General features: G+C 40.3%; 1 protein-coding gene across 2 annotated transcripts in view; it reads left to right on the forward strand.

The window, feature by feature from the left end:
* The window catches only part of ARHGEF26 (Rho guanine nucleotide exchange factor 26), a 141,896-nt gene that overhangs the window by 117,856 nt on the left and 9,709 nt on the right, over window positions 1-14,331 (forward strand). For both annotated transcript variants that reach the window (XM_030822740.1, XM_012510747.2), the window contains one exon: window positions 6,329-6,538. In XM_030822740.1, coding sequence (XP_030678600.1) covers window positions 6,329-6,538 — 210 coding nt within the window. The remainder of the gene's footprint in view (window positions 1-6,328; window positions 6,539-14,331) is intronic.

Here is a 14,331-nt window from a genome sequence, read left to right on the forward strand (position 1 = left end):
CCATCCTTCCTTTCACTATCCTGGGTGCATCTTGGTAAGCTAGCCTATCTTCCATTCCTGTTCATCCGTATTAAGTATCTAAAATGCTTGCTAATAAGGGTTAAGATGAGAACTCGCCCAAAGGTATGTACATGTTTAACAGCACCTCTCTGACCACAAGGCAGGCCCTTAAAGGTCTGTATCCAGCAGAAAGACCTGTCTTGTCACTTACTTTTTCTTCACAACTCTTATGTACCCAGAGCTTGGGTCCAAGGAAAAATCCTGGTTTAAGGAGTGAGATTGGGATCCACATTTTAAAAACATATTTGATATGTTTCCCCAAATGTCCCAATGTTATTTATTGATTAACCCATTAATTTTTTTAGAGATTTGAAATGTCACGTCTATATCCCCAGACGTGTCTGTGTCAACTCGTGAACCCACTATTCTGCTTCATAATTCATCAGCCAACTCATGCCCTTGTCCCAGTCTTTGAATTTCTGCAGCTTTACAGTACGTTTATTTTTTTATTTTTTTATTTTTTATTTTTTATTTTTATTTTTATTTTTTTTGAAACGGAGTCTCACTCTGTTGCCCAGGCTGGAGTGCAGTGGCGCGATCTCGGCTCACTGCAAGCTCCACCTCTCAGGTTCACGCTATTCTTCTGCCTCAGCCTCCCAAGTAGCTGGGACTACAGGCGCTCACCACCGTGCCCGGCTCATTTTTTGTATTTTTAGAGACGGGGTTTCACTGTGTTAGCCAGGATGGTCTCGATCTCCTGACCTCGTGATCCGCCCACCTTGGCCTCCCTACAGTATGTTTTAATACATCATAAGGCTAGTTTATTGCTTTTTTTTTTTCCACAACCTTTCTGGCTATTTCTGCATGTTTATTTTTTTCCGTGTTTTACAATCAACTGAACTGTTTCTACTCCCTGCCATCTGTCAAAAAACCCTTGCTTGTGTTTTCACTGGGTTGTGTTTAAATTATATATTAATTTAGGAAGAATTGGTATCTTGATATCAAGCTTTTCTATTCATTAATTTGGGCCTTCTTCTAAAGTTGTTTAAGGTTATCTACATATAGAAGAAACCTTGTTTAAGGTTATCTACATATAGAAGTTTAATCCATATTATGTGTTTTGTGGCTATCATAAAGTGACATCTTCATTTTATATTCTAACTGGGTGTTATTCATATATACAAAAGCCATTTTTTTAACACCTAGTTGCTTTACTGAATTCACTCTCACTTGGTAGTATATTTTCAGTCAGTGATGTCATCTGCAAAGAGTTAGTTGTTAGAGGGCAGAAAAGACATTCCGTTATCAGGTAGTCACTTCAGTTGCATCCTTAAGCAGCCACAGACACCTAGAGTGATGATAGCCGTCACATCTATGTATTTTTGATTAAATTCTTGTTTTTTTACTTTTATTGTAAAATGGTTCAACCTTGCAGAAAATTATCAAACATGAACATACCTATCATCCGTGCTTAACAGATACTTTTTGCCGTATTAGTGTCAGATCCCTCCTTTTTAAACAAAAAAAAAAATATAAAACACTTCAGATTACCCAAAGTCCTTCCACCCTCAGCCCTTCTTCCTCCTCTTCCCCAGAGTACCTACTCTGTTGAAGTTGGCGTCTCTTATTTCTGTGCTAACTACTGTAGATACATATATGTAGCTTCGGTATTTTAAAAATGTATGCAAGTTGTATGCAAATTTTTAAATGTCTTCCTGATTTCAAAGTAATGAATATATGCTCAGAATGAAAAGTCTAATCTTTGTAGAAATTATGGGACAGAAATTTCAAGGGCTTCGTAATAATCTTAAGAAAGCCACTGTTCACAATAAGGTATATCATTTTTCTGCCTTTGATGTTATGTTGCATATAGTAGAATCAAACACTGACCTGCTTAACAAAGAATGCCTTCCAGAGAAAAAAAACAATTAGATTATGTGTTTACCATCATATCCCGTTCTCTACTAGTAGTTCTTTATTTTGTTAAAAACAAGAAAAGAAAGAAATCTCAACAAAGGTTACTAGGACCTTAAGTGGATTTCAACAGAGGAACCCATCACTGTTTACACTCCAAGCAACAGACTTACATAGATTTGATTCAGTTGAAGCACCTGATAGGAGCTGCTGTTTGCACAAAGCAGACGCCTTGATGAGCAGCTGGTAAACTTGGAGCACATGTAAGACAATCAAAGGAAGTCTCCATATAAACTTCTCCATGCAAGGAAAGATGGTTTTTCCATTTGCCCTTTTCTGAGCACTTTAACTTCCTCATTACATGTTCCAAATTGTTTCAGAGACTATGTAAACCATGTTTGTTAAACGATAGAGACAAACATGGGGAAGTCTGATTAGCATCAGCTTCCCTCAGGAAGGGGGTTTCTTTCCCAACCCTGTTTAGCCTGCTCCGTACGTATTGGACATGGGGTAAGTAGAGATGGGAAACGGGCTTTAAACAGCTGCACCTGGCTATAGAGTTTCCGCTCCTCTTTCTACTGAAGCACATGTTTTAACAGTTAACTCTCTATTAAGAAAGATAGTAGGTGCTGGCTGACAGGAAGAGAATGAATTTCATTCAGTATTTCAGTATTCATTCAAACCTTCATGGGATTAAGTGTGTGAATGTGTATGTGCATGTGTGAGAACACTCAAGAGCTAGCAAGCGAGAGTGAGCTGCTTTTCAGTTTTTGTTCTTTTTTTTTTCAGTTCTTTTTTTTCTTTCAGTTTTTGTCCCACTGGGTTTGAATTAGGTAGCCAGCAAGGATAAATAACCTATTTACTTCACTACTATTAAATGGAATCGTTTCTTTTTATAGTAGATTCCCTAAAAGAGCAGTAAGGAAGGTGTAAACACCTACATTATTTATTACATAATGCAGAAGTGTACTGGCCTAGACGAAATAATGATATTGGATATTGGGTGATAGTAAACCACTTTAAAAACAAAAAGGCCAACATGTTTCTTGCATTTTATTTTGGACTGAGAAGTCCAGTGGGCCAAGTTCCTTGTTCAGGCATGTTCAGTGACACACCTATGCAGATGTGTGGAAATAAATACTTGAGGTGAAATCATATAGCTATGATTAGGGCAGCCACAGTTTATCATTCAAACTGGACATTTGAGAGGACTACAGGCATAAACTGAGCCCAGCAGCCACCCTGGGTCTTAATCAGTGGCATTGTAGTTGTCATTGCTTAAGATAAAATTAATAAACATTTTTAAAAAGTATCTACTTCTGTATTTATCCCCCAAAGACAAAAAATTAAAGCATTTATGACTCTGAAAATTGAAAAAGAAGCTGGCTGGGTGCAGTGGATCAGGCCTGTAATCCCAGCACTTTGGGAGGCCGATTACTTGAGGTCAGGAGTTCCAGACCAGCATGGCCAACATGGTGAAACCCTGTCTCTACTAAAAATACAAAAATTAACCAGGCATGGTGGTGCATGCCTGTAATTCCAGCTACACGGGAGGCTGAGGCAGGAGAATCACTTAAACCTGGGAGGCGGAGGTTGCAGTGAGCCGAGAGTGCACCACTGGACTCCAGCCTGGGCGACAGAGCGAGACTCCGTCACACACACACACACACTTAACTAGTTTATTCATATTAGCTTATATTCATTTTCTGTGAACCCTTGGTCTTGAATTCTATTGGGATGACTTGATAGGTGAAACCACTTTATTTTATTTTATTTTGGAATTTGAGTCATCTCAAATGATGACTTTATAGCATATTCATTTCTTTGACTTTTATTTCTTTGGAAATACCTACAATACCTACGCACATGTCATTGTTTAGGGCCGTACCCCACGTTCACAATATTAGGTTGCTTCCATTTCTCCTTCTGAAGCAGAATTGTTTTTAAGCAGAAACAGGTGCCTTTGACTAACAGGTTTTTTAACTTGTAAATTGGACCAAAAGAGTAATCAGAAGGGGCAGAGAGAAAATAGTAACAAGGAAGCCTCAGTTCATCCTCTTTTTCTCTTGTTTTTGATGCTGCTGTTGTTGAGCTTTGTTATGTTTGCTGTTTTATCCTGGGTTTGTTTTTTATCCTGAGTTCTATGCTGTTAAATGCATGTCTGATATAGTATCTATACAACATAATAAACTTGTTCTATGCTGCTAAAAATTGACTGCTTTGTTTCTAGTAAACATAGTCTTTTAAAAAATGACCGTATTTGTTTGTAAAGCGTATTATTCACCTTCCTCTTTTTATAAACATCATGTCTACTTTGATAAGTCTCATTTTGGATGTGAGAAATATTTGACATATCCAGGTGTGGGTGTGCTGGTCTGTAGGCAGTCTCAGGAGAACTTTGGAGATAATCGTGCCACACAATCTTTTAATTAATAGAGATTACTACCCTAGGAACAATTAGGCTTGATCAGAAGGCAATATTTTGCTTTTATAGATAACTGCATTTGCTGTTTTTTGAGGCCAGAATCTATCAAACTAAATTTTAGAAAAGATTATAACGTTTTTCAAGGAGCATGACAAGGGAGTGGTTGACAGGTAGATGTCCATTCTGAGGAAAATAAATTCCAGGAAATCTTGAGCAAAGTGGCCTGTTCTGAAATTCCTCCTAGTGTACTGGACTAGGCACAAGGAGTTTTCTTTTCTCTAAGCTCCCCTGACATCATTTATTTGCATTTATTATTAAATGAGGTAATTATTCGATATTCCTAGCATATATTAGAATTTACTGCATATTCATCCACTTATGTGACAGTTATTGAGTACTCTCATGTTCACTCGCAAGGGTGCGGGTGCAGAATAGAGGAAAAGCTGTATGTAACCAGGTTTGGGATTTGCCAGGCAAGTACAATCAAGGAGATGAACATGTATGCAAGATGTGATTTAATTAGGTACCAAGAAATCCAAGCTAGCTAATTTAATATGCATGAACAAGAGGACACAAGGGAATTAAGGGAGGGGGTAGGGGGAAGGTTGTAGAGTCAATGGGTTGTAAGAACTGGTGAGTTAAATAACGGTTGGTGTTGAGGATTAGAGGAGGTGAGTTGGAAAGAAAGGCCGTGCTGGTTAGAGAGTGGTATGTTTGACACTGGGATTACAGAGAGGTTGTAGTTGATGGTAATGACAGGGACTAAGGTATAACCATGGATTTGTGGATGAAGTAGGGCAGAAAACAAGATCATCGGAGGAGAGTAAAGTTGGGGAATTGAGGGTACAGGGTAATGGAAAGATCCTTTACAGGAGAGTTCAAGAAAGAAGTAGTGTTGGGGACTTGATGCAAATGACCGAGAGAGAGAGAGAGAGAGAGTGAGTGTGTGTGTGTGTATGAAGAAGTATGGTTGGAGAGAGACAGAGAGCCAGCAATGAAACTCAAGGGAGAGGATCGGAAACGATCCAGGGGTCTATAGATGACTGTGGTTATGAGTTAGAGACTGATGGCATGAGCTTCAAAGCTGATGATGTTTCAGGAGGAGGAAGTGATCATTGTATAGAAGCAAGAATAAAAAGCAAGCAGGCAGAGAGCTCTCAGGAGATGCCTTGTTCTCTAGGGAGAGCCAGGTTTCTTTAAAGGCAAGAATGTGAAGGGAGGGTTCAGAGATGAGGCCAAGTATTTAAAGACTTTACTAGATTCCTTAAATGAGGGAATTGCATTCCCAGAGGGTACAGTGGAAGGGATTCAGGAACCAGCTGAGGAGTGGAAAGAAGTGGGGCCAGATTGGGCATGTTCACAGTGCGATGGGAATGGGAGTGCAGGACAAAGAAGGATATTGGGGGTCCTGAGCCTAAGCAGGAATAGAGGGCATAATGAGATTAGTCCTGGTGGTTTCTGAAACAGGTGGTGAGGCTCTGAATGTGGGACACAAGGATGGGTTGGGTGTCTTGCCAGAAGCAAGCAGACCTCTGGGGCTCTTCTCTCCAATGCATGGTCATTTGGAGATGGGGGGGTTTGGGAGGTGAGGTCTTGTTACCCAGAGCATGAGTAGTAGGCTCCTCCTTCATTCTGCGAATAGAGATGTGGAAGCTGGGGAAGTATACCTGCTGGCACATTACCAAGATGCCTGTAAGGAAGCAAGGATCACTTATTATATAACAGTTCCAGGATGATGTCAATACCTGAGATGCAATTTAGTGTGTTACATACATAAAAATAGTAATTAGGTTTAATTGGAGGGGGTTACATTGATTCATAATCAGTAGATAGAATTCAAATTCCAATTCATAGTTTAAAATAAGTCATTCTCTCCCTCTCCTTCCTGCCCACTCCTTGCTGTTTCCACCAAAATGTGCCTTGAAAACTGACAATGTCACAGTCTTATCTGCTGAATAATTGACATGTTCTTTTCCCTTTCCTTTATAGTGAAGAAAGTTATAACGTCAATGATTATTCCTTAAGAGATCAGCTATTGGTGGAATCTTGTGACAATGAAGAGCTTAATTCTTCTCCAGGGAAGAACAGCTCCACAATGCTCTATTCAAGACAGAGCTCTGCCAGTCACCTCTTTACTCTGACCGTCCTTAGTAACCATGCTAATGAGAAAGTGGAGATGCTACTAGGAGCTGAGACGCAGTAAGTATATGTGGGGAAAGGATCGGAATAGCTGATAGTATCTCCCTGACCTGATTTCCTTTGGTTTACAGACTCCCTAAAAACAGCAGCTACTATTCATGTTTTTGTTGAGCACCTACTGTTCGCTAAGCACTATGACTGGGTGACTTTTACAGATGTTGTTCTTTTCATTGTAATCTTCTTACAGGAGATGGATGTTGTTATTTTTGTCCCTATAAGTCCTGATAGATGCAGTGTGCTTTAGGTGATGTTTTTATTTTTATAGAATGGTTTAAAAATCATTTTACTCTTTTCGCTGACAAAAATATGATACACTATCCTTAGGGAATATGACTCAACTGGTATTTTGAGTCTAGGCCATAAGCCTTCTTAGGTAATGGAATTGAGGTCGTTTCTCAGTCACCTACCTTCAACCAGAGAGCAGAAAGCCTAATGATTTCTGTCAAAAGAGCTACCCAGTTTACGGAAATATACTGATAAATCCTCTTTCTAATCCAGAGTTTATGCAAGACCAAAACAGGCATCCTGTTTGTGCCTGCGGTTTCGCCAGCAGTTAGTGTGCAGTTAGTTCTCACATTGGATGAGTGGCAGTGAGGGTTAACTTTCAAGTCCACCTTAGTGATTTTTTGGTTCACTTAAAGATAACTGACCAATGTATTTGTTTAGAAACTGGAAACTTCCTCTTGCAATAATCATCATGGGCAGATACTGTATTGGGTCAGAGAGTGGAACAGTGGAGGGAAAGGAGAAGTTCCCTAATTCTTTGTCCTCTCAGATTCCTGCCTCCCACTCCATGTTTGCCAAGGTTCCTAAATGGTGTGGTTAAAATGGATCAGCAGCTGATGAATAACAACCCTAAAACTGTAGCAAGATCTTAGAGAAAGTGATCCCAAAGAGGTATCTTCACCTTAAGACTGATTTTAACAGTGTTCCTAGATGATTAAAGAGAATATTTAAGAAAAATTATTCAAGGGCACTTGCTAAAGCACAGTAAGCTTAGCAGGCTTTATTCAAGATCATTTTAATAGGTGTAAGGACCATTGCAACAAGGTCTCCAGTAGGGGAGAGAGATTGGGCTCAACTTCGAACACAGCATGGGCAAGTGGGAATTTATAGCCATGGAGCAGGATGGAGGTCAGTGGATGGAAACTTACTAAGAGGAAATATCAGAGATAAGGGTGATTCTGGCTAAACTAACCAAACAGGATTCTTGCTGAAGACAGGCCAGGGTAATTAGACATCATAACCTCTGGGATGATAGAGAATAATGAATCTTACCAGATACTGAGGATGGGGTAGGGGATATTCTTGACAAATTGACTTAGTAGGGTTCTTTGCTAAAACTGGATTTTATGAAGAACTGTACAGATGAGCCTAGGAGAAGATACAGAAATCTAACTAAAGTTTGGCCAAGCAAAGAATCTTTGTCAAGAGACATAAGAAAAATGTGAAAATTCAAGGCATCCACATAAAATGTCAAATTATTTCATATATTTTGGCACTAGAAGTAACATTTCACAGGCTGGAGAAAACCAAGGACAGGTTGGTGAAAGCTATAGCATATTCCAAATGAACTGGAGAGTTCACCAAGGTAATGAAAAAAGAAATATATTTCATAAGGCTGCAGCTACCATAGACAGTGATTCCTCTGATGGATCTGGGCAAAGTAAATTAAAAGACTTCTGGAAAAGATTCACCATCGTAGGTGTCATTAAAACATTCATAATTTCATGGGAGGAGATCAACATATCAACATGAACAGGAGTTGGGAAAAGTTGATTCCAAGTCTCATGGATGACTTTGAGGGGTTCAAGACTTCATCGGAGGAAGCAACTGCAGATGCAATGGAAAAGTGAGAGAACTAGACTTAGAAATGGAGACTGAAGATGCAACTGAATTGCTGCAATCTCATAATAAAATGAACAAATGAGGAGTTGCTTCTTCAGGATGAGCAAAGAAAGTGAAGTTGCTGTGAGCATTGTGGAAATGACAACAAAGGATTTAGAATATTCCGTAAACTGAACTGATAAAGCAGCGGCAAAGTTTGAGAGGATTGATTCCAATTTTGCAAGAAGTTCTGCAGAGGATAAAATACTATCAAACAGCATTGCATGCTATACAGAAATCTTTCATGAACGAAAGAGTCAGTTGATGCAGCAAACTACATTGTGGTCTTAATTTAAGAAACGGCCACAGCCACCCAAACCTTCAGCAACCATCACCCGAATTAGTCAGCAGCCATCAAAAAAAAAAAAAAAAAAAAAAAGGGAGCTTCATCTTCATGTGTTTGTTTACAAAACAAACAAATGCCTTTCTGTGAGGTCCCAGAGTTCTTCCTCTAAAGGTACTGAAAAGCACTGACACGGCATTCCAAGCATGCCCCTCTGTGTTTGCGGCTCTGGGGAGGTGAGCTTGGATGGGCGTGTGCTTGCTGATCTGTGAGGTGACCAGCAAGCGACACACCCAAGACCAGGGCCAAGGGGAGGCATTACTTGAACTCCAAAAGTGGTTTAAACCCCTTCGCCAGTGAGGACAAACTAGACTTCCTTTGTGTGGGGAAACTTCTCCTCAAAACAGAATTTTTAGTATGCCTGTGCTTTGGATTTTATAGGACTTTAAGGATGAGAATGACTTAAACACTTTGGAAATTAGTACTTTTCCAGTATTCTAGAGAATTCTCAGAAACCAGAGACTTCCCTTTCCCCATATAGTTAGTAATGGTGAAAGTGTTGCTGGTTTTGCCTTGTGTTTTCCTTTTCTTTGGCTTACAAGGATTGTTTGTTCTTTATTCAGGCCTTGCCAACATCTCAACAGAGATTTTCCTGACTGTCTCATTCATAATTTATGTAATCTCCACCACTCATTTCTGAGATGATTCCAAGAGAGTAGGAGGTGAACTGACATGTCCAGCTTATTTCACGCCAAGGCTAGATCCTTTCCTGGGACATTGTGTAGCATTTGTTCCATCCTTTTGCCTTTTAATCTTGCCAAAGACTGAATGGTTGTTCGTTTCCTCAATCAGACATGTTCTCAGAATATTTAGTCATGTCACTTGGAAACCCATGGGTCTGACTCATATTTGTAGTTCTTTAATTAATAGCAAGAGGACATTCCAGAAGGGGCATGGGACAGAGGTCTCCTTGGGTACAGAGGGAGTGACTCTCTCTCTCTCTCATTCTCTTTGCTCTCCCTGCCCCCACCCTCAATTATAGTTGAGAAGTAAATAAATGGACATGCTTTCAAGACATAAAATAGTATTGGTGTTGAAAAAATAGACTTAACAACTAAAGACGCACTTTCCTTAAAAAAAAAAAAAAGATTATTAAAAAACCTGGCAAATCGTTACATGCCGTGTTTGCAAATATGCAGGTTAGCTTTGGGCTACCGAGTTTTGAGCAATTAGAGTTTCGATATGCATAGAATGTGTTATTTTCTTCCAAAATTTGTGAAATGCATCAATAAGTATATGTTGTTTAGGTTTTCTTTCTTTTATGTCTTTTTGGTTAATATGGTTCATTGGCAATCTAGTTGAAAAAACAAGGTTTTCACTACCACTCTAGCCTTAAGTAATTGAAGAATTTCAGACCAGTCAGGTATATAATTTCACTGCTTACTCTTTGACCTGAAAAATAATGAATTTTACACCTAAATCTTTACTTTCTTTGAAAAACTGTTGTCACTAAAGGCCACCTGAGGATATACAACATGTAAAATCAGCAGTAGGAGGGGTGCAGCTGTTTGGCACAAGGACAATTCAACTTCATAAGACAGTGAAATTGTGGAAGAAAAATCAATGGCTTTGATTACATAAAGAATGCAGAAATGCTCACCAAAAGGAGATGGGGCAAACAGTGAGCATCTGGGATGTGCCAGGCACTGAGCCAGCTATAAAACATGATGAAGGGACCCATGAGTGTTTCTAGAGGAGGACAGAATTTTGAGCTGAAGAAAGCATATAGGGAAGTGATCAGATATCTTGGTTTTCCCAGAATCAGTGGTTCAAGTTTAGGTCCGTTGTCCTGGTGAAATTATGAATGATACTCTTTTTGACTCTCAAAAGGTCCTCGTTTATACAATGAAATATATGGTGACCCTAATTATATATAATTATTATATAAAACAAAATATTATCAATAACAAATTATAAATATATACACATATTTATAATTATATACATGGTCTAACTCTCTCATTTTCTTCCCCCATGTGAAGTGAGACTCACAAAGGCCATACAGGAAGTGAGTTATTGCCAAAGCTGGAACTAGAATCTGGCCTTCCTGACAGTCTAGCAGTCTTTCTAGTAACAAATTTTAATCTTTTTACGGAGAAGCTGCCAACCAGTAGGCTGTTCCACCCCCACTCTGCTGCTCAGTTTGGCTTGTTCTGGATTTGGAAGGAAAACTCCAGGAAGTCAGTCGCTATTAACTGTGAGAAACTACTAAAATACAGAATTTTTCAAGTCCAAAGACTTTATTATTTTTTATTTTATTTTATTAAGACAGAGTTTCACTCTGTCGCGGGGGCTGGAGTGCAGTGGCACGATCTCGGCTCACTGCAACCTCCCCTTCACGGGTTCAAGTGATTCTCCTGCCTCAGCCTCCCAAAGAGCTGGGATTACAGGGGCTTATCACCACGCTTGGCTAATTTTTTTATTGTTAGTAGAGATGGGATTTCACCATGTTGGCCAGGCTGGTCTCAAAACTCCTGACCTCAAGTGATTTGCCTGCCTCAGCTTCCAAAAGTGCCAGGATTACAGGTGTGAGCCATTGTGCCCGGCCTCAATCCATAGGCTTTTTAAAAAGGAAAAAAGATTGTGGAAACCTAGATGTTAAATTTAGGATATCATATGGGTTGGAATATTTTATAAAATGCCAAGTAGATATTGCATCCCCCAAATTATTTTCCATGTTAAACTTCCTTTTTTGTTCCTTTGCCTGTGTTTTTCATACTTCCTGGAATGCCCTCTTCAGGCCTCCTCGGATGGCCAGATAGCTCCTCTTAGGGCCCATGTCAAGCCTTTCCTCTGCTGAGGAACCTCTCAGTACTGCACACTGCAGTCTCATCCTGAGAAGGCCCAGTGCTCGCTGTGTGTGCCACTCTTGTTAGTTCACTTTTCCCCTCATGTTTTCTGTCTCACCCACCCTCCACTGTATGACTCCAAACTCCCAGCCTACTGCTACATCCTTCCTTTCCTTTACAGAACTTCTCAAGAGAGTGGCCTTCATTTCTCCGGATTAATTAATTCAGTGGATTTTTGTCAGGCACCTACTTCCTGTCAAGTGTTATTCTCAGTGCTGGGATGTAGCAGTGAACCATACAGAGATCAGATCTCTGCTCTTAGGCTTATATCCAAGTGAAGAACTGATCCCCTTGGGCTTCCTGCTCTTAGGAAGGGTGACTTTGGATGGAAGGGAGCTTTGGCCAGTCTGCCTGGGCAAATGCTCTGCAATGAGCTAGGATGATGGGAAAGCATTTCTTCTTGATCCAATTAAAAATAAAGGATCATTTCAGGTAGTGGTAAGTGCAGTGAAGACCCTAAAGCTGGTGATGTGATCCGGAGTGAGTGCTAATTGGGGGGTGGTGAGGATATGTACTCTAACTTAGGTGGTGCAGAAAGACCTCTCTTAAGAGGTGATATTTGAGCCTTGAGTGAAAGGGAGGAGTCAACCCTTAGGAAAATGCAATCAGAATGTTTCAGCCAAAGGGAACAGCAAGTGCAAAACCTCTAAGGAAACGAGTTTAGTGTTCTCAAACTTGGCTTGAACATGGAGAATGCGGTTGGAGCAGAATAAACCAGGGAGAGGGTGGCAGTCAATGGGCAACAAAGGCCAGTTTGTCTAAGAGCAGAGCTACCCCAGTGCTGTCTGTGGGCCATCAGTCCTCAAGTAGTTACCAGCCTGGTATGTAGGAAGCAATTTGGCATTTCTGAGGCATCAAAACTTGTGATGATTTTAACAATTTATTTTTATTGTATTTCTAAAAACATTTGGTCTGCAGTGGATTCAAGGGGTGGAGACTGGTTCTCTAGCAGAGATATCTCGAGAAACACTGATTTAGAACCACAGAAGCCATAGCAGGAAGTTCCAGGAACAACAGGGGCCCTGGGGACAGAAGTTTCAGTGGGGCAAACAATGAGAACCCTAACCCTAATCCTGTTGGAGTAGTCAAGAGGAGTCCAGATGTTGGCTTGGACCATGATATACAAGAGGAGATAGAAATGTTATATTTTGGAAACAAAAACAACAGGACCAACCAATGGATTGGATGAGTTGAGGTGGCAGTAAGTGGAAGAGAGGAATCGATGATATTTAGATTTTTGGCATGAGCTGCTAGCTTGAGTTGTTTCTTAATCAAGGTAGGGGTAAGTGCAGTGAGTTGTTAGCTAGTTGAGTTGTTTCTTAATCAACCTTGGCGTGGCTTCTTCCTCTGGCACCCTGTTGAGGCCTCTCCATCAGATTAACAGGCTTCCTAGTTTCACACCCAGCAGTCCAGTCTTCCTCTTTCATTACCTCTAGTGTCATTTAGTTTTATTGACCATCCAGCTCTTTCACGCTAACCCTTTTTTTGAGATTGTTTTTCTCAGCCTCTTATCTGTGCTGTTTGCCTCTCACACCTATGACCATTCCTCTTCTCTGTCTCTTCAGAAATGCAGGCCGTCCAAAACCAAACATCAACACTGCCCGTGGCTTTTCCTGACGCACACATTTCTGTAAATGGTACCATGACACTGTTTTGCGTTATCCAGTCTGGAGACTTGGTGCTGTTTTTGATGCTTCTGTGTCAGAACAGATCCATCACTTGCCAGTTCTTCCTGTGTAAAAGTCTATTTCATCTTTCCATTGCACTGCCTCCTTCCTAGGTCAACCACATGGCTTTTGAACTACCCAATGGCCTCCTAGCGATTCTCCTCTCCCATCAGTACAGTAGTTTTATCACTAATCCCTAAGCTCAGCTCTAGTTTTGTCCTTTCCTTGCTTTGTACATAGCGAGTAGGTTCCCAATAAATATTTTTGGGATTGACCCATGATTATTATAACTAGCTTTTCTCTATCCAAGACAAGGTAGAAGAGTAACCAGGTGTGGAGAAAAACTGCTTCCTATCTGTCTCTATTTACTGCCCTTTTTGTTACTGCTGGAGCAAGTTTTTCCCAAATTTTGCTTGTTTTTCAATTTTTTGCTATTAAGGATTCAGTCAAATGTTTTTTTAGGATGTATGTGGAAGTCATGTATACTGTGTTATATCTGTTTGTCCATGACAGGCCCTAAGTCATGGTATTGTTAATGAGACAATAGTCTGCGAAAAATACAAAAGCCTACCATTTATAGAAGGACAAAGGAAGAACGTTTTACCACTATCATTCTTTTTTCCCTCTTGGCCTTTCAAGAGGAATGTGGGAGCCAGAGAGCCCCCTTTGTCTGCCTTCATTAAAATGAAGCACAGACAGCTGCAGCTGGCACACACAACAGGCTGTGGCAAGTGGAGTCCTTGGCTTCCTGCATTTGCAGTAAAATTTAGATGTCATTTGGGTGTAGTGTATACCGTCATGAAACATCTAGGACGTGTCCAGTGATGAACATAAACTTTCCTCACTCATTATGTGTCAGTTATAGGATATGATGACCTTAGCCCATAATCAAATATCCTTTTCAAAACTTCTCCCTCACAGAGCGCTCTAGAAGCATAATGAATGTGGTTGGTGCTGTCAACCATCCAGACACCAATTCCTGGGCCTCCTGATAAAGGGGCATTGTTTGCAGGGAGTCTTTGAGCTTTTCCTGCTTCTGTTAATGAT

This window comes from Nomascus leucogenys, chromosome 11 (assembly GCF_006542625.1).
Source record: "Nomascus leucogenys isolate Asia chromosome 11, Asia_NLE_v1, whole genome shotgun sequence".
Lineage (NCBI taxonomy): Eukaryota > Metazoa > Chordata > Mammalia > Primates > Hylobatidae > Nomascus > Nomascus leucogenys.